This window comes from Marmota monax, unplaced genomic scaffold (assembly GCF_021218885.2).
Source record: "Marmota monax isolate L192 unplaced genomic scaffold, Marmota_monax_Labrador192_F-V1.1 WCK01_AAM20220418_F8-fsc00108, whole genome shotgun sequence".
Lineage (NCBI taxonomy): Eukaryota > Metazoa > Chordata > Mammalia > Rodentia > Sciuridae > Marmota > Marmota monax.
The window spans coordinates 1,150,594-1,171,301 of NW_026694593.1; the positions used below are offsets into that span (position 1 = coordinate 1,150,594).

The window sequence follows — 20,708 nt, forward strand, 5'->3', positions numbered from 1 at the left end:
GTGTACGATTCCGGGAGAAGGGGCGAGCGGCGCTATAATCTCGGGGCCGCGGAGGCTTGGGAAGGCCACGTAGGCAAAATCCCGGTCTGCGAAAGCGCACTCAGTAGACCACTGAGGCCCCGGGGAGCAGTGTCCGTCCCAGGGAGGTCTTAAGTGGACGTCCAGCGGTGGGGGAAGTTAACCTCCGGGTCCGGAGAGGCCCCAGGCCTGGGAGAGCCTCGAGCTTCCCGAGAAAGACCAAGTTATCTCTGGGGACGGAGACACGGCGGCGACACAGAAAGTCCTTTGTCCCGGAGCGGGAGTTACCCGCCGAGGCGGGGGCGGACTCGGCCGGGGCCGCGGCGCTCTTCCGGAGGGCTAGGCCGACCGGGTCTCCGGGCGGGAGCTCGCCCCCGGCCCTCGGCCGCTGAGGGCCCGCCGCGCGCCAACCCGAGAGCCGCTGGGGCCACAGCGCGGCGCGGCCCGGTCCAGCGGCGCGACCCGGGGCTCGGCCCTGGGCGGACCCGCTGCAGTGGCCCCCCCAGTCCGCCCGGGGCGCTGTGGCGGCGGCTGGTCCGGAGGGGGCGGCGGAGCCTCGGGGAGGGGAGGGGAGGAGAGGAGGGGGTGTCGGAGGCGCCGGAGCCGAGCCGGGCCGGCGAGGCGGGCGGGGAGGAGGAGGAGCCGGACGGGCTGGCGGGCGGCCGGGTGGCGGCGGCGGCGGCGGCATGGCGGAGCCAAGCGGGGCCGAGACGAGGCCCCCGATTCGGGTCACCGTCAAGACCCCCAAGGACAAGGAGGAAATTGTGATCTGCGACCGAGCCTCGGTCAAGGAGGTAGTGCGGCCGAGTGGGGTGGGCGCTCGGAGGAGGGGTCCACAGGGGTGGGGGGCCCGAGTGACGGCCTGGCGTCGGGACTGCCCCCGACAGCAGGGCCGGGGCCAGCGGGGACTCGGGCGGCGGGACCGAGGGGCGGATAGGGGGCGCCCTCCGAGGGTAGGTCGCGGGAGCGTGGCGCGTGTTGGGGGACGGGTTTGGCTTGTGGTGGCCAGGGCTGGGGGCGTGGTGGAGAGCGGGGAGGGGACACCGTCACCCGCACCGGGCCGGAGAGCCTGGGCTCTGGCGGGTTGCACGCCCGCGTTTCTGGTCGGGGTTCGAGTCGCCGAGGCAGAGTGGGGCCCCAGCCCGGGGCTGAGCCAAAGGAAACCGGCGGAGCGCCGGGCGCCTGCTGTGCGCCTCGGGGAGCGCCCAGTGTCCGCTGAGCGCCAGGGCAGGGGGTCTTTCCCGCGGCCCCAAGCCTTGCACTCTCTTGAGTCGAGGCAGTTAATGGTTCTTGGCCCTTCTGGGATGCTCGGAGTGCAGTAGGTGCTCAATAAAATCTTTTTGAATGAGTGAGGAGGGACTGTTACCTTACTCTCCCCGGCTTGTGGCAGCCCCAGAATTTCACCTAGGCGGGGCTTAAGATAGGCCATCTGGTTGGAAGAGAGGGATCTGGAAGCTGCTTTTGCTCAGCAAGTGCACTGTTTTTACTTAGAATGTGTGTTTTGTTTTGTTTTGGAGGAGCTGATAGAATTTGGAGAGTCAACTCATACTGCTACCCCCCCCATATAAAATTACTAAATACTATAATTTAAATAGTATTCTCTGTAAGACTGAATTTGAACACAGCCCTGAGGGGAGGGGGGTGTTTCTGGTCAAAAGCCTGGACTTTGATGTCCAGACCTGAGTTCCCATCTCCCCAGGACAAGTTGACCTAACCTCGCTGATCCTTGGTTTTCTCTTCTTTTAAAAAGGAGATAATAACTAATACATTAGACAGCTAACCAGTGAGGGGTTAGTGCCCAATAACTGGGGTCCCTTGGTTGTAGTTGTTATGAGAAAGCTGGGAATTAAGAGAGGAGAAAAGGATGAAGCAAGACAGATCCAAGGTTGGGGAAGGAGTTGGCATGGGGAGAGTGCCCATGCAGTACCCTCACTGAGAGCTGGATGGAGGGGCAGCAAGGGCTTTCTAGGGTAGGAGACTCTGGCATGGAATTGAGAAAAGTGCCTCTTGCTTATCCATCTCCTTGATTCAAAGAGCTGCAGCTGGAGGGATGGCGTTGAGACTGTAGAAAGAACTTCCCTTGAGTAGCAGTCAGAGTAGAAGCAGAGTCTCTGGTGGGCAAAGCCCATGCAGACTCCATAATGATATTTGCCTCTTGATAACAGTTCAAAGAGGAAATCTCCCGGAGGTTTAAGGCTCAGCAGGATCAGCTGGTCCTGATCTTCGCAGGCAAGATCCTCAAGGATGGGGACACACTGAACCAGCATGGGATCAAGGATGGGCTCACTGTCCATTTGGTGATCAAGACCCCTCAGAAGTAAGTTGAGGAGAAGAGCAGACCTCACTGTGGACTGGGACTCCCATCCCTATTTCCTGAAGGACCCAGGCCAGGCAGGGGGTCTGGGCAAGGGGACCTGACTTAGCACCTAGAACGCCCTGAACACATGATGCTAGTGACCTCCCCCCTCTCCCTGGTGACTGACGCCCCAGCACCCCTCCCAGTCTGAGGTGGGGGTGATGGTGGTTTAGAGGCGGCCTCGGCTTGCAGTGGCTGTGCGGCACACGGATCCAGACGTCACTGTGCTGCCTTCCCTCTTCTGTACCCACTCCAACGGGGAGCCTCCCTTCTCTGTCCTCAGGGCCCAAGATCCAGCTGCTGTCACTGCTTCGTCCCCCTCCACTCCAGACCCTGCCTCAGCGCCCTCCACCACGCCCGCTTCACCTGCCACCCCTGCCCATCCCTCTACCTCTGGCAGTGCCACTTCGGATGCTGGCAGTGGAAGCCGGAGGAGCAGTGGTGGGGGTCCCTCACCAGGGGCAGGGGAGGGACCCCCCAGTGCTACTGCATCTATTCTCTGTAAGCCCTTGGGGAGGAGAACACGATCCTGGGTTGTGCTGGAGTGTGGGGAGCCAAGGAGGGAGAGACAGTCCTTGCTCTTAGTGGGATGGGAAGGGGAGCCCTGGACACAGCGTTCCAGACCCTGGTGCTTGAGCCAAGCTGAGGAGGAAGCCAGTCTGTGAGGGCTTCCTGGAGGAGGGGAACATAGCTCAAGTGCTAGGAGGGAAGGGAGAGATGGAGATGGGGATGTGGGGGCCCCTGAGTGAGGAGATTGGAAAAGATGGCTCCAACAGTAGGCTGATGGGAGGACTTAATTTACTCATTGAGCGGTGCCCTGCTGGTGGATGGAAGTGCTCTCAACCCTCCCTAGGCTGACATCTCTCTGCCCAAAGCAGACCAGGGCGGGGACTGTGGAAGTCACTGGAAGAGGGAGATGTGAGAAGCCCCCGGGCCCACCCATCCTGGAGACCCAATTCCGTGGCTGTGCTAGGAGGGGGAAGGGCTCCTGGGGTGAACTGTGACCCTGCCCCCTCCTCACAGCTGGCTTTGGGGGCATCCTGGGCCTGGGCAGTCTGGGCCTGGGCTCTGCCAACTTCATGGAGCTGCAGCAGCAGATGCAGAGGCAGCTGATGTCCAACCCTGAGATGCTGTCGCAGATCATGGAGAACCCCCTGGTCCAGGACATGATGTCTAACCCTGACCTGATGCGCCACATGATCATGGCCAACCCCCAGATGCAGCAGTTGATGGAGCGGAACCCCGAGATCAGCCACATGCTCAACAACCCCGAGCTCATGCGGCAGGTGGGTAGGGCAGAAGGCTGGAGGGTGGAGAGGCACTGGCACCAGCCTCTCCAACGTCCATTTGTTCATTCACTCACTTAGCAGCCACGTTTCAGACATTTGAGGTACAGGGATAAAAAGATTCATGCCTAGCTTTCTAGGAACTCCTGGTGTCCAAGGGAAGGGGACAAGTGAATGGGCAATTATAGAACAGTGCGGTCGTTGCTGTCCTAAGCGCAGTCACCAGTGTCCTAAGGACAATCACAGCATAAGAAAGGGCTTCTGACCCTATCCTGGGGCTTGGAGAAGGCCTGGTGGAGGAGGTGTCACCAAGCTGAGACCTAAAGGAAGAAGGTGGGTAAACTAGGGGAAGAAAGAAAAAAAAAAAAAACTCGAGGTCAAGGGGCAGTAAGGCAAAGCCCTGGAAATAAGAGACAGTAGGATGTTGGAGAGCATTATTATGGCCGAGTAGGCCTGGGGAAGAGGCCCAGCAGGGGCTGTTTGAGTGTTGGTGTTTGGGGACTTCATCTCATGGTCCAGTCCACCAGGGGACGAGAGCAGATGGTCCTCGCAGCAGAGTTGTGGACACCAGTGCAGGACTCACCAAAAGACAGCTTCTGTTAGGAGAGTTGTTCCTTGTCTAAAACTGTGCCTATATGTAGTGGTCACTCAGTAAGTACTGATTGGGTATTTGGACTATGGGACAAGTGGGAGTTCTGTGAAGGCAGGGGTATAGTCTGGAAAGCAGTCTTAGAAGAGGCAGGTGTGGAACAGATGTTGGAACAAGGAGAGGGAAGGTGTTCCGAGTTGGATGGGAATAAGAAGTGGCTTGCTCACCTTGTCATAAATCCCCTGGTGTGGATTCAGGCCATGGGCACCAGAACAGAAAGCCCCCATCTTCAGTGTGGCTTAAGGCTCAATCAGGCCAAAGACTGGGGTGGTGGTCAAGGGGTGTGTGGAGCACTGTCCCAGCAGAGTCCTTCCCTGCCCAACTTGTAGTTGTTTACTAGGAGCCACAGTGTGATCCTGACCAGACACACCAACCTGGCCCCAGCTGCCTCCCCTGCTAACTGGTTGTGTGTCCTGGTGCTGGAGACGACATCTCTGAGCCTGTTTCCTCACCTGCCAGTGAGGGGCAGGCACACCCAGCCTGCAGGGTTATTGTGGGCCGCTTAGCCCAGCGCCTGTGTGCAGTAGGTGATGAGCAGATGTTCCTGTTCTCTCTGCCTCCTCTCCTTTCTCATATCCCTTCTTACTCACTTTCCTCCTGCTTCCTGATACCCTTCCTTGAGCCCATGAACCTGAGAGAGGGAAACTGCTGTCTCACCCCACCTGAGAGCCTTGTCCTCCTTTAGAAAAAGCCACAGGGTGCAAGGCTGGGGCCAGATGACAATAGAGGTAGGCGGTCTGCTCCTGCAGCTTTGGGCTGTGCACTTACGCATTCCTCAAGCAGAGCCCCTCCTCAGGGTGTGTGTGTGAGTGAGGATTGAACCCAGGAGTGCTCTACCAAGCTACGTGCCCAGGTTTTTAATTTTGAGACATGGTCTCACTAAGTTGCCCAATCTGGCCTCAAAGTTGCGATGAAGTAGCTGGGGTTACAGGTGTGTGCCACCGCACCCAGCTTGGTGCTCCCCTGGTTCCAGGGCCCATGGCGTCTCTCTCCCTTCACCAGACAATGGAGCTTGCTCGGAATCCTGCAATGATGCAAGAGATGATGCGGAACCAGGACCGGGCCCTGAGTAACCTCGAGAGCATCCCTGGGGGTTACAATGCCCTGCGCCGCATGTACACCGACATCCAGGAGCCCATGTTCAGTGCTGCCCGGGAACAGGTGGGGCCAGGGGCTGGGCTAGGGGAGGGTCTGTCTGGCTTAGGATTCTCTGCCCCCTGCTGAGGCCAGGGCTGGGCTGTTGTCTGCCCCTCCATCCTTCTGCAGTTCCCTGAGGGGTGGGCCTTGGCTAGGAGGCATTCTGCAGCAGTGCAAACCAGGAGTCCAGCTTGTCAAACCAGGAGTCCAGCTTGTCGTGGACTGAGGGTAGCACACAGCAGAGATCCATAGAGAACTTGGTGAGGTGGTGTGTTTGAGGGACTTGACATTGTTTTGACAAACTTCTTGTATCAGGGGTTCAGAATTGTGGGGCAGACCTGGGTGGGGTCACATCAGCCCTAGTACAGTGTGTCTCAAGTGTGGTCCATGGCTCACCTGCATCAGCGTCACCTGGGGAGCTTGTTAATAATGAGATTCCTGCTTCCCAGCTCTGAGCAACATTTGCAATTAATCAACCTCTTACAAAATGGCCTGGGATTATGCATTTTTAAAAATGCTTTATGAATTTATTCCAAATATACAAAAAGTATAGATAAAAATTTAGCATTCTCTTGTACCCAGGTTGCCGGTTGCTATATATATATGTGTGTGTGTGTATATATATATATATATATATATATATATATATATATTTTTTTTTTTTTTTTTAAGTTGTAGATGGGTATTATTCCTTTATTTGTTTATGTGGTGCTGAGGATCAAACCCAATGCCTCATGCATGCGAGACAAGCACTCTACCACTGAGCCACAATGCCATCCTGCCACATATAATTTTAATTCCTTTCTTGGTTCTTTTTTTTTTTTTTTCTGGGATTGAACACAGGGGCACTTTACCACTGAGCTGCAGTCCCAGGCGCCCCCCCCCCTTTTTTTCTTTTGAGACAGGATCTCACTACATTGCTTAAGGTCTTGCTAAGTTGCTGAGGCTGGCCTCAAACTTGCCATCCTCCTGTCTCAGCCTCAAAACTTAATTTTATGTCAAACATATTATATATCTGTATGTTTCAAAATTCAGAAGTTACACAAAATAAAAAGTATTCAAAAAGTATGGAAAGTCATGCAAGCCAAAAAAGGTATACAAAAGGGATCCTCTTGGGCTGGGGTTGGGGCTCAGTGGTGAGCACTCGCCTAGTATGCCTGAGACACTGGGTTTGGTTCTCAGCACCACATAAAAATAACAAAATAAAGGTCTTGTACCCACCTACAAAAAAAAAAGGGGGGGGGGAGAGGTCCTCTGCCACCCACAGTCACTAATATCTAATATTTTCAAATAAGTCATTCTAGGTCGAGTCGTAGACTTCACTGGGATTCTCTCGTCTCCTCAGCAGAAGGAACTGCTCTCCTGAGGGCAGGGTTTATCATTGGATTCCTTTATTACTTTTGCATATATCCATGAACATCTCTAGTATTCTTTCCCATACCAAACCTTGTGGAAGTGGTATCAGCTGTTCCTGTCACTCTAACTTGCTCCTTTTGAAACATTTTATTGAAGATTAAGAGAACTACAGAAGAGTGACATACCCTCAAGTGTACAGCTTGATGAATTTCACAATTAACTTACACCCTGGTGTGAGGGCGGGATCCCACCTGATTTGTTCCTGTGGAAAGGAAAGGGTCCATGTCCTGGGCGGCCCTGCTTTCCCAACAGATGAGTCCTTCTTGAAGTTCTTCCCTCCACCAAGTCTCCAAGCTGAGTTTTCTTTTGCTGGCTCTTCTGCTCCCCTGTCCCGTCTCTCTCCCTACAACCATCCCTAATTGTCTTAATCAGCCTTGGTATCTGGTAGAGTGAAATTCCTCACCATATTCTTCAGGACCATCTTGTTATTCTTGGCATCGCTCTTTCAGATTTTTTAAATTGCTTGAGGGATCAACTGTGAATCTATTTTTATTTTATTTATTTAGGTACTGGTGATTGAACCCAGGGGTACTTAACCACTGAGCCACATCTCCAGCCCTTTTTTATTTTTCATTTTGAGACAGGATCTCACTAAGTTCTTTAGGGCCTCACTAAATTGCTGAGGCTGGCCTCCAACTTGTGATCCTGCTGCCTCAGTGTGCACTACCATGCCTGGCTAAAATAAATAACATTCTTTTGAAAAATAAGTGTTTTCCAAGGCAAATAAAACTTTACAGGAAAGTTGGCCTTGTTTCACATTTTTGCAGATCTCTTTAATGCCTGGCTTTCTATACAAAACAGTTGGCTTCTCAGATCTGTACTTGTTCCACTGAATGTCACCTTACGAAGCCTCTGGAAAACTACACCATATCCTTATGAGACAATAAGAGTGAAAAAGGCAAATTAATATCTTAGAATCATAAAAATCATTTTAAACCTTGCAGGATTCTAGGACCACACTTTGAGAACTAGAGTATTCGAGGGATCTTTTGAGCATTAGAATAAATAGTAGGTGTTCAATAAATAGCAGCTGCTAGCACTGTGGGTTGTTTAGGAAGAGAGTCTGTCGGGTATACCAGGAAGAACAAAGCAGAGCTGAGACTAGGTAGAGTAAGGTGCTAGGCGGATTACCAGAACAGGAAATCTGAAGCAGGGACAAAGATTGAAATTATGGTATGTGAACCCTGGCCTGCAAGCCCTGTTATCTGAACAGGCATCTGGTAAGGCAAGGAACCACTGCTCAGAGAGGAGCCCTTGATCATCTGTGTTCCCGTGGCCACTTAGAATAACAGGAAAAGTGACTGTGTAGGAAACCCCACGGTGGAGAGGGGCTGGGCTGCTCAGAGAGGGACTGCTGAGCTCTGTGACCCTGAGGAAGGCTAAGCAGTGCAGTAGGGTGTGGAACACCCGCAGCAAGTACAGCCCTGGACTCCCGAGCTCTGTCCCTCTGTCCGGAGTGCTGAGAGGGCACTCCTCGTTCCCTGAGGTGCAGACCTGGGCCACCCTCGGGAACACAGTGGGGGCCCTGGTACTGAGGCATGAGAGGGATCAAGACCTGTTGGGCTGAAGACCCAGAGTAGGAGGTTCCTTTTGGGGCTCCACAGAAGAGGGAAAGGAGAAAACCTAGAAGAGGGCATGCGCAGCTAGAGGTGTACTCCACTAGAGGGCGCCACCGTGGTGGGCCTGAATGGACAGAGAATGCCTCTTATGGACCTGGAGAGTTGGGGAGAAGGTTCTGGGGATTTAGCACCAGACTAAGAGGGCTGGGAGAAGGGGAGCTGGGGGTAGGTCAAGGTTGAATGAGAGGGCCAGGTCTAAGAGCCGCTCCCATCAAGTCAGCAGTTTATTGAGCACCTAGTAATATTGGAGTTGAAGCTACAAAGGTAAATCTTTGCCCCTTAAAAGCTACAGGAAAACAAATATCTTATTACACAGTGGGAAAGGTGTGTGTAAAGTGCTTCAGGTCACAAAGAGAGAGAGACCAACTTAGAGCCACCAGGAGAGGAGGGAAGTTCCCAGTTATCTAAGGGATCAGTTACGTGGTCATTAGCATCAGCCAGCTCCCACCCCCAGGGCAAGGGTGGAGCTGTCCGTTATTGGGCAAACAGCTGGGACCTGGAGTCCAAGTTCTTGATCTCCCTCCCTTTTCTGGGGGAGGGGAGTCTCTTAGGAGAGAGAAGAGAAAGGGCATAGCCCTTGTCCCTAACTTGTTTCAGTCCTTAACCCAAAACCTTTCCCTCCTCCCAGTTTGGCAACAATCCCTTCTCTTCCCTGGCCGGGAACTCCGACAGCTCATCCTCCCAACCTCTGCGGACTGAGAATCGAGAGCCCCTCCCTAACCCCTGGAGCCCCTCGCCCCCCGCCTCCCAGGCCCCCGGGTCCGGTGGGGAGGGCACCGGAGGATCGGGGACCAGCCAGGTGCACCCGACAGTCTCGAACCCTTTTGGGATCAATGCGGCTAGCCTGGGGTCAGGTATGTCCTAGGGTGGAAGTTTAGTGGGGTCACCAGGGCAGTCCCCTGCCCCCAGGACTAAGTGGGATTCACACTGTTCCAGGATATTGAAAATAGGTGGGACTGTATTAAGGCTACTGAGGGGGCTTAGCAGCCTAGAGTAGTGGCCCCACTGTTCCGAGGGGGAGACTTTGATTTTGGCCATGTCCTGATATCCCTGGGAGTGACCTGAACAATGGCTCGTGAATAAACCAGGTCCCGATTCCCAGGCTCCATGAGCACCTTTGGCACCATCCAGTGTAAATGGGCCAGAGTGGGAGGCGAGAGTGGGGTGGGGTAGGCAGGGGTGGAGGAAAATCAGGGCAGACTTGGGGACAGGCAGATGTGTAACTGATGGAGGTAGATGTGCAGGGCTGCCTTACACAGACAAGTGATGCACTGTGCAACCCTACAGAATGCCCCATTTATCTGGACTCTGACTGTACACATGGCCCTGGGGATGTCTTTGGTGGATGCCCTGATTTCTCTGTTCACTGGGGGATATCTGGAATGGGAAAGTCCTTTCCCCTCCATGCGCTTCAGTGTCCTTATCTATAAAATAAGGACTGGAATTTGGTCCATGGTTTTCAAATTGTGTTCCTGAGTTCTGGGGAGTCGGGACCATCTACAGCCCCATCTCCAGGATGAGGAAGAACCAAATAGGAGAGGCTCTCGGCCTCCTGTCCCAGCTCCAACCAGACCACTGACATACGTGGTTTCTGAGTGAGATTTGGCTTGAGGAAAGGGTCTCTGCTACTAAGACAAGTTTGAAAAACACTGGTCTAGGTGACATTTAATCCTTTCCAACTCAGACATTATCTGAGCTTGTGGCAGGAACAGTCCAGAAAGGGCATGAATTAGACCCAGTTTCTAGCTGGCTTGTTCTTAGAAAAGTGGATGGAGAAGTCCAGGCCAGAGAAGGACAGACTTTCCTCAGGCTCGGAGGCCTGGAGCCTTGCCACAGTACTTGGGTGCCCTTGAGCATTGCCTTTCTGAGTTTCATGACCATTCAGTGTCCAAGTAAGGTAGACTGAAGTGAAGCATGTGGTTCCCATCTGGACCACTTCTCTCCTGTTTTATTTCACCTTCCTCGTCCTAGGGATGTTCAACAGCCCAGAAATGCAGGCGCTCCTCCAGCAGATCTCTGAGAACCCCCAGCTGATGCAGAATGTGATTTCAGCCCCCTACATGCGCAGCATGATGCAGACACTTGCCCAGAACCCTGACTTTGCTGCTCAGGTATCAAACTGGCTCAGGGGAGTGTTGCTGGGGAGGGCTCCTTGAGTGAGAGCAGTTTCTTTTGGTCCGAACACTCTGGTTCGCCGGGCGTGGTGGCGCACACTTGCTATCCCAGCAGCTCAGGAGGCTGAGACAGGAGGATCTGAAGGTCAAAGCCAGCCTCAGCAACTTAGTGAGACTCTAAGCAATTCAGTAAGACCCTAAGCAATCAGCAAGACCCTATCTCTGAATAAAATATAAAAAGGGCTGAGGATGTGGCTCAGTGGTTAAGTGCTCCTGGGTTCAATCCACGGTACAAAAAAAAAAAAAGCAAACTCTAACAAAAAATACTGTTCTGGGGCTGGGGCTGGGGCTGGGGCTGGGGCTCAGTGGTAGAGCGCTTACCTCACACCCGTGAGGCACTGGGTTCGATCCCCAGCACCACATAAAATAAATAAACAAAATAAAGGTATTGTGTCCATCTACAAGTAAAAATACCCCCCCCCCCCAAAAAAAAAAAACTGTTGTTCTGGGCACAGTGGCAAAAACCTGCTATCCTAGGGACTCAGGAGGCTGAGTAGGAGGATAGCAAGTTCAAGAGTAGCCTCAGCAACTTGGTGAAACCTTTTCTCAAAATGAAAAATAAGAGGCTGGGGACGTGGTTCAGTGGTAGAGCGCGTGTTGGGAAGTTGAGGCCCTGGGTTTAACCCCTGCACAATCAAACAAAACACTGGGACTGCCGGACTGCTTGAGTTTGTATCCCAAGTTCTGCCACGTCCCAGCTTTGTGAGTTAACAGTTATTTAACCTCCCAGTTTCCTCATCTGCAAAATGATATTAGACTAGTTCCTGCCTCACTAGGTTAAAGGATTAGAAAAGTTAACACATGTCAAGTGCTTAGAACATAGTGTGCCACAAAGTAAGCCCCGTGTACTTGGAAGTGTTAGCTGGTGTCACCACCATCTGACCAGACTGAGCAGCCTGACATCTGACTCTTCATTTCTCAGAGCATGGTTCCATCTCCTTGCTGTCCCACGTGGGCCTTTAGGATATCTGAGGTCCTTGGGAGCCCTGGCCAGATTTCCTATAGTGGTGGGGGTCGTGGGGGTGGCTGAGGCTGTGGGCAGTTCTCCCGGTGGGAAATTCCAGGCCTCTCTCTTCTACCTTCACTTTGGCAGATGATGGTGAATGTGCCCCTCTTTGCCGGGAACCCCCAACTGCAGGAGCAGCTCCGGCTGCAGCTCCCCGTCTTCCTGCAGCAGGTGAGTACGGGGCCTAGAGGGGCAGGACTGGGCTCTGGACTTAGGCTGCCTGCTCTTCCCACCACTCCCGCTGCCTGTCTCTTTCCCAGATGCAGAATCCGGAGTCCCTGTCTATCCTCACCAATCCCCGGGCCATGCAGGCCTTGCTGCAGATCCAGCAGGGACTGCAGACCTTACAGACTGAGGCCCCCGGGCTGGTACCCAGGTGAGGGCCAGTGCCCCCTTCCTCCCCTCTCTGCCCTCTCTGGCAGCCTTTGTGTCCCCGAGGATCTGCTGTCCCATCGCCCCTGGCTGTTTTTCCTTCTGGATCTCATATTCCCAACTCTCTTGAATGCCGGCTCCTACCCTTGGCCTTTCCTGCCTGCAGCCTTGGCTCTTTTGGGATGTCCCGGACCACAGCGCCCTCAACGGGCGGCAGCTCTGGGTCTACGGCCGAGGGCCCCACCTCTTCGCCAGCCACGCCCGCCACGACTCCTCCCACCGGGGCTTCCAGTGCCCAGCAGCAGCTCGTGCAGCAGATGATCCAGCTTTTGGCTGGGAGTGGAAACTCACAGGTACCAGGGGCAGCAGGGCTGGTATCCGGCTCACCACTTCCCGCGGGCAGCGTCAAGGGTAGCCGTAGACCAGAGGCAGCAGGGCCGGCTCTGCAGTTGGCCAAAGCTGGCTGGCCTACCATTCACCAGCCACCCTCAGTTCAGTTCCTACAGCTGTAAGGTGGAGTTGAATAGTGATAGTCCCCTGGTGTGCTCGGTACTGCTCCAGATGCTCTGTATAAGAGTTCATTACCTCATTCTTTTTTTTTTTTTTTTTTTTTAGATATTGATGGACCTTTATTTTATTCATTTGTTTCTATGCGGTGCAGAGGATTGAACCCAGTGCCTCACACATGCTAGGCCCTAGCCCCAGCCCCATTACCTTATTCTTAGGAGAAAGTTATTGTTAGTATTACCTCTGTATTACAAATGGGGAAACTGAGGCCCAGAGAGGTTCAGTGGATTCCTCATTTTTATAGCTGGTAAGTAAGGGAGCCATGATTCAAACCCAGGCATTCTGGTTCCAGAATTTACGTTTTCCACCCCCACCACTGGGAATTGAACCAGGGGTGCTCAACCATTGAGCTACTTCCCCAGCCCTTTAATTAATTAATTTATTTCTAATACCTTTGTTTTATTTATTTATTTTTATGTGGTGCTGAGGATCAAAGCCAGTGCCTCACACGTGAGAGGCAAGTGTTCTACCTCTGAGCTACAGCCCAGCCTTTTTAATTTTGAAACAGGGTCTTGCTGGGACTGGGGCTGTGGCTCAGCTGGTAGAGCGCTTGGCTAGCATGTGTGAAGCACTGGGTTCGATTCTCAGCACTGCATATAAATAAATAAAGATCCACTGACAACCAAAAATAAATGAATAAATAAGAAGAAAAAAAGAAACTGGGTCTTGCTAAGTTTCCCAGGCTGGCCTTGAACTTGCTAATCCCCTTGCCTCAGCTTCCAAATTGCTGAGATTACAGGCATATGCCACTGTGCCCAGCCAGAAGTATACCTTTTATTTATTTATTTGTTTACTTTTTGTGGTGCTGGGGATTGAACCCAGGGCCTTGTGCATGTGAGGCAAGCACTCTACCTCTTTTTTTTTTTTTTTTTAATTAGTTGTTGATGGATCTTTATTTATTTATGTGTGGTGCTGAGGATGGAACCCAGTGCCTCATACATGCTAGGCAAGTGCTCTACCACTAAGCCCCAGCCCCAGCCCCTGTTCATCCTCTTTTAGGGAGGGGAGGGTTAGAGATGAACCGTGGCCTTGCATAGCGTAAGCACACATTCGACAACTGAGCAACATTCCCAGCCCCTTGGGTATTTGTTTGGTAATTAAAACAGCTTCTACCTCTGAGACTTTGGAAGGATTGCAGAGTCCTGGGCCACAAAGTCAAGGCCAGGGCTTGGAGTAAGGTAAGAGATAGAGATGCCCTGGATTGTCTCTGACCTCTGTGACCCACAGGGAAAAGCTGCTCAACAAAAATGTGCGTGAAGCCAGTGGTGGTCGTGCACACGTGTAATCCCAGCAACCTCAGAGGCTGAGGCAGAAGGATCGCAAGTTCAAGGCTAGCCTCAGCAGCTTAGTGGGGCTGTTAGCATTCTTAGCAAGACCCTGTCTCAAAATTTAAAAATAAGGGCTGGGGGTATAGCTCAATAGTAAAGCACTTGCCTAGCATGTGCATGGCCCTGGGTTCAATCCTTAGTATTACAATAAAAAGAGACCCAGACAGGTAGGGCTGGAGATGTGCCTCAGTGAGTGGTTGAGCACTCCTGGATTCAATCCCTGGCACTAAAAAAAAAAAAAGTGTGAAGCTACTCAGCCCCTCCGGAGACTGAGGCAGAGTATAACAAGTTCAAGGCCAGCATCAGCAACCCAGCAAGACCCTGTCTAAAATTAAAAAGGGCTGGGAATGTAGCTCAGTGGTGCCGGTGTTCAGTCCCTCCTACAGCTTCATACATACAGACATACAGTTTTTTCTTGGGACCCTTCTCTGGCCTTTTTTTTTTTTTTTTTTTTTTCCCCAAAGAAAGAGAGAGAGAGAGAGAGAATTTTAATATTTATTTTTTAGTTTTCTGCAGACACAACATCTTTGTTTGTATGTGGTGCTGAGGATCGAACCCGGGCCGCACGCATGCCAGGCGAGCGCGCTACCACTTGAGCCACATCCCCAGCCCCTTCTCTGGCCTCTTAATGTGGCTGTGTGTGTGATGACCGTCAGGAAGGAGCATGTTTGGCATGCCTTTTATTTGGCCACAGAGTGTTTGGCTTTTGGAGCACTTGTTAATATCTCCAGAGTATTTATGGGAAATAGGAATATAAGGTGACCCAGGCCTATCAGGCACTTGATTTCAAGTAAGATCCCTGCCTTTTTATCATAGTTCTTCAGTGACTCAGGAGCTCTTCCCCGTGGCCTTCCTGTGCAGCCCCCTCCTCCCCACCCCAGTGACTGAGGACGTCAGGGACCTGTTGGTGTTGTAAGCCCTTCAGCTTCAGCTACTCCTCTGGGGTGGGTTCTGTGCCCACTTCATAAGGCCTGTCCCCTCCAGGTGCAGACGCCAGAAGTGAGATTTCAGCAACAACTGGAGCAGCTCAACTCCATGGGTTTCATCAATCGTGAGGCCAATCTGCAGGCCCTGATTGCCACTGGAGGGGACATCAACGCAGCTATCGAGAGACTCCTGGGCTCCCAGCTCTCCTAATCCTTTGGCCCATGCCTCCTGCCTCTCCCCTGACCCAGTACTGACCTTTGGTTCCTCTGTCAGCCCCTAACCTCTGCAGCTTATCCCTCTGTCTTCTTCTTTGACTCTCCAAACAGTAGGGTGACCTTAGAGGCATGGGCCCAATGCCACCGCTCTGAGAATTTTGATCTCACTGCTGTCTCTAACAGAGTCTTCTCTCCTGGTCCTCCTTGAGCAGAGCTATTTAAACAGTTTTCACAGTTCTGTTGGTTGACCCCACCTCCTTGCCCACACCACCTTTTGCAATCTTCAGACTTCTCAGTGGGGACTGCAAAGTTGCAGGAGGACCCAACTCTCTGGTTTACTGGAACAGTCTTCCATCCACACCACTAGGCTTTGGCTTCTCTTAACTTACCTTTGGTAACTGTCCTCTTCCCCACCCTCCCTGGGCCCTCCAGGGCTAGCACCGCACTCTGAAGGTGGGGGCAGGTGAAACAGGCTGTGATTTTTCTCCTCAAACCCTACTCTGGGCACTTCACCTAGGACTTTTTCTTGGGCTCTGTTGGGACTTCTCATCCAAAGGGGAACACAAGGCACAGCACTCTGGATGGAAATTAACAGGCCCTGGACCAGAGCGATGAAGACTGTTACGGCAGAGGAGCCACTGAGATTTCCTAGAGGAAGGGGACAGGGAGGCAGCCTAAGCAAAAAGCTTCAGATGGAACTACAGCTGGGGTCTGGGAGTACTAGTAGCTCTTTAGGCAAGAGACTCCAGGCCCAGGCCCGACGGAGGAGAAATAGGTAGACTAATGGGATTTGAACTGAAGAAAGGGGCTCGATGCTAAGCAGTGTCTCACACACGTTCCCATGAACTCAAGACCTCCCTGTCTCTCCTGTCCCCGGTAATTGTGAGTTCCACTCAAAGGGTATGGAGGGGATTGGAGTCTGTTCAGCAGTGGGTAGTGTGTGTGCATGTGTGCCCACATGTGAGGTGGGCCAGTCGGGTTCTTTGTGGATTTCTAGTTTAGTGCTGCCTCTCACAGGGACAAGCGAGTAAGAGGGCTGGTTTAGAGCAGAATGGGGACACCCAGGAGGGCTTAGGCCTCTGGATGCTGGGTCACGGAAAGGCAGTGTGGGGACCCTTGTGAAGCTGTTGGGTGTGACTGGTACCCTTACCACCCACCACTGTTTTGGAGACTAGCACAGGGGATTTCTCCCTCCAGATCCCCTGGTCTTTCCATTTTTTACTGTTTTCCCTCCAGGCCAGAAAGTTTATTTGAGGAGGGAGAGGGGATGGTGGCAATGATGCCTTTAATCTGGAACTGGACATTGCTGTACTGGAGCATGGAGGAGGCTCTTACCACCTCCTCCCTCAGCTGTATGGCCCCGCTGCTTGGAGAACACGGAGGCAAGAGGAACAGAATTTTGCTCCAAGTGGGAAAGGGTCCCAAACAGTCCAGAGAAGATGTCTGCCCTTTTCCTCCCTACCTCCCCCAACTCCCACACTGGCCTTTGTAAATAAATGGTGTGATGTTTGTTGTGAAAGTGTGTTGGTGTGTTTTCTGCTGCAGGCTGGCTAGACAACATCCTGGTTCTACCAGGAATAAGGTGGACTCTAGAGGGGTTTGAAGTTGGGTTCAGTTACCACAGCTGTTAAGGAGCATTGACGGTTAAGAGAGAACTGGCCAGGCCCAGTGGCGCACACCTGTAATCCCAGCAGCTCCAGAGGCTGAGACGGGAGGATCGTGAGTTCAAAGCCAGCCTCAGCAATGGCAAGGCATTAAGCAACTCAGTGAGACCCTGTCTCTAATAAAATACAAAATTGGGCTGGGGATGTGGCTTAGTGGTTGAGTGCCCTTGAGTTCAATCCCTGGTACCCCCAAAATAAATAAATAAATAACTGATCAGCCAGGTGCAGTGGCACATGCCTGTAATCCCAGCAGCTCGGGAGACTGAGGCAGGAGGAATGAAAGTTCAAAGCCAGCCTCAGCAACTTAGCAAGGCCCTAAGCAGCTCAGCAAGACCCTGTCTCTAAGTAAAATATAAAAAAAGGCTGGGATATGCTCAGCGGTTGAGTGCCCCTGGGTTCAATCACTGATACCAAAAAAGAAAAAAAAAAATTAAACTGATCATGGAGGTATCAAAAACCAGGTTTAAGAATGAGGAAGACTGCATTCATCCATTCCCATCTCTAGCTCATATGACATCTGAGATCTGCCCCTTCTGGGAGGAAACTGAGGCATTGGGCAGACGGCTGGGCTGCTTCCTCTATCCTCCTGATCTGTTGGAGGACAGTCCTCCCTTAGCTCAGGCAAGAGAAACAAACCCTGTATCTGGATCTTCATGCAGGTGAAGTTTAGTAGTTATGAATCTTGAGCTCTGAAACTAAACCTGGTTCTACCTCTACTCATGCAACTCCAGGAAGTCTTCAGACCCAGAAGTTTCATCTTTGGTAGAGAAGTTACACACTAGAGTTCTGTGATAAGGGAATGGGAGGTCCCAATTTTGAGAATGGTAGACCAGATGCTTCAGACAGATACTCTAACCAGAAATCCAAAAAGCTGAGTGAAACAAGAAAAACCAAGGGGTTAATAAGCTTGGCTTGGAGCCCAGAGGGTAAAGAAAGCCCTACAGACTGTCTTTGACCTAGACGAGTTAACTAATTGGGAAAAGGTTGTTGAGAGGCTGAGCTGTATATTTGAGGGCCTTTGAAGGACCAGGAGCTAAAGAATTAAAAAGTTGGGGGTCGGGCTGGGGATGTGGCTCAAGTGGTAGCACGCTCACCTGGCATGCATGCGGCCCAGGTTCGATCCTCAGCACCACATACAAACAAAGATGTTGTGTCTGCAGAAAACTAAAAAATAAATATTAAAATTCTCTCTCTCTCCCTCTCTCTCTCTCTCTCTCTCTCTCTCTCTCTCTCTCTCTCTCTCTTTAAAAAAAAAAAGTTGGGGGTCTGGCTGGGTGCAATGGCACATGCCTGCAATCCCAGCTACTCAGGAGGCTGAAGCGGGAGGATATGAAGTTCAAGGTTGGCCTGGGTTTCTTAGTGAGACCCCCAGCAACTTAGTGAGACCCCCGTCTCAAAAATTAAAAAGCCCTGGGGTGTAGCTAAGTGGTTGAATGCCCCTGGGTTCTATCTCTAGTACTGCAGGGAAAAGAAAACCCAAATAGAAAATTGAGCTAATAAAATACAATAAGTGAAATTAAGACCTCAACAGGTGGATTTAATTGCAGATTCAATATAGCCAAGCAGTCAGATATGAAAAACAGGTCAGAAGAACTATGACAATGAAACCTGGAGTAATTAGAGGATGAAAATACAGAAGACAAGACATAAGTTGAGCTAACTCTGTGTGTGTGTGTGTGTGTCTGTGTGTGTGTGTGTAGAGCTGGGGATCAAACACAGAAGTGCTGGGGATCAAAATGGTAAGAGCTTGCCCCTCTACCACTGAGCTACACACCCAGCCCCTGGGCTAACAGAATTTTAACTGGAGTCTTAGAAGATGAGAGAAAAGAGGAAGAAGCAATCTTTTATTTTTAATATTTATTTTTTAATTGTAGTTGTACACAATCTCTTTATTTTATTTATATGTGGTGCTGAGGATTGAACCCAGGGCCTCGCATGTGCTAGGCAAGCGCCCTATTGCTGAGCCACAATCTCAGCCCCCAGAAGAAGCAATCTTTAGAGAAGCGATATCTCATACTTACCTAGAATTAAGCAAAACCACCAATTTATATATTCATGAACCCCAATGAATAAACCTACCTTCTGAAAGTACGCAAAAGAAAAAATATTTTAAAACAACTAGAGAATAAAGACTTTTTAACCTTCAAAGGAGCAACAGACTGTCACTCATATCTTGACAGCAAAGGGGAAAGCCAAAGAATAGAACGGCATTTTCCCTGTGGCCAAGGACTATAACTGCCCGTCTAGAATATTATGTCCAGTGAAAATGTCTTTCAGCTGGGTGCTGTGACGCATGCCCGTAATCCCAGAGACTCAAGAGGCTGAGGCAGGAGGATCACAAGTTCAAAGCCAGCCTCAGCAATTTAGGGAGGCCCTGAGCTCTTAGTGAGACCCTAAAAAATATAAAGGCTGGGGATGTACCTCAGAGGTAGAGCACCCCTGAATTCAATCCCCAGGACCACAAAAACAAAACAATCATCATTTAGGGCTGGGGTCGTGGCTCAAGGGCACGTGTGTGGCATTGGGTTCAATTCTCAGCACCACATAGAAATAAATAAAATAAAAGCCCATTAACAACATATATATATATATATATATATATATATATATAATTAAACTGATCATGGAGGTATTAAAAAAAAGGTTTAAGAATGAAGAAGATTACATTCATCCATTCCCATCCCTAGCTCATATGGCATCTGAGATCTGTCCCTTCTGGGAGGAAACTGAGGCATTGGGCAGACGGCTGGGCTGCTTCCTCTATCCTCCTGATCTGTTGGGAAGACAGCCCTTCCCTTAGCTCAGGCAAGAGAAACACACCCGGTATCTGGATCTTCATGCAAGTGAAGTTTAGTAGTTATGAATCTTGAGCTCTGAGACTCAAGATTATATTCATTTATATATATAAATATTCATTTAAAATAAAATGACCAGGCTGGGCATGGTAGTGCATACCTGTAATCTCAGCAGCTTGGGAGGCTGAGGCAGAAGGATAGTGAATTCAGTCAGACTCAGCAATTTAGTGAGGCCCTAAGCAACTCAGTGAGATCCTGTCACAGAGTAAAAAACAAAATAGGGGGTTGAGGTTGTGGCTCAGCGGTAGATTGCCTGCCTGGCATGGTGAGGCACTGGGTTCGATCCTCAGCACCGCATATAAATAAATAAATTAATTAAATAAAAGATCTATTTGCAACTAAAAAATATTAAAAAAAGAATTGGAGTCATCAGTGTGAATTCCTGTTTAGGTTAATACATAGAAATATTCATAGATATGTATACAGACATATATCTCCTTGTTCAGTCAGTTGAAAGGCATAGAAGTAATGACACTTGATAGCAACAATTACGAATACTCAGATCATCTGGGTTCTAATATCATTCTCAAAAAAAAAAAAAAAAAAAAGAACTAGGCACCCCTCCTTGGAGATAGGGCTAAATGGCTGATTCTAGGACTGGGACAGGAAATGCACAAGATGAGCCTGAAGCATCTTTATCTACTGTCCCCCAGCCTCCTATGAATTGAACCCAGGGGTACTCCACCACAGAAAAACATTCCCAGCCATTATGATTTTTAATTTTTTTTTTAATTTTTTAATCTATTTTAAAATTTTTGATACTGAGAATTGAATCAGGGTCATTTTACCACTGAGTCACAATCCTGGCCTTTTTGTTTGTTTGTTTGTTTGTTTTTTTGTTTGAGACAGGGTCTTCCGAAATTGCTTAGTACCTCACTAAATTGCTGAGGCTGACCTCAACCTTGCAACCCTCCAATCTCAGCCTTCTGAGTTGCTGGAGTTACCGGCATGCATCATTTTGCCTGGCTCTTATTTTTTATCTTGAGACAGGTACTGGCTAAGTTGCCTAGTCTAGCCTCAAACAGTCGATCCTCCTCCTCATTCTCCCCAGCCCGTGGGATTACAGGCATGCACCAGAGTATCTGGCTTGGTTATTTGTTTTTTAAAAGTATTTTATTA

The 20,708-nt window shown here is 50.7% G+C and overlaps 1 protein-coding gene across 1 annotated transcript; it reads left to right on the top strand.

The window, feature by feature from the left end:
• Positions 1-654: 654 nt before the first annotated feature.
• On the top strand, positions 655-16,589 carry Ubqln4 (ubiquilin 4). The gene is made up of 11 exons (XM_046421912.2): positions 655-812; positions 2,184-2,335; positions 2,658-2,875; positions 3,398-3,660; positions 5,312-5,470; positions 9,110-9,335; positions 10,453-10,592; positions 11,749-11,832; positions 11,922-12,037; positions 12,200-12,386; positions 14,913-16,589. The coding sequence occupies exons 1-11, from the start codon at positions 705-707 to the stop codon at positions 15,063-15,065; spliced, it is 1,806 nt and encodes a 601-aa protein (XP_046277868.1). The 5' UTR covers positions 655-704; the 3' UTR covers positions 15,066-16,589.
• Positions 16,590-20,708: the final 4,119 nt, after the last annotated feature.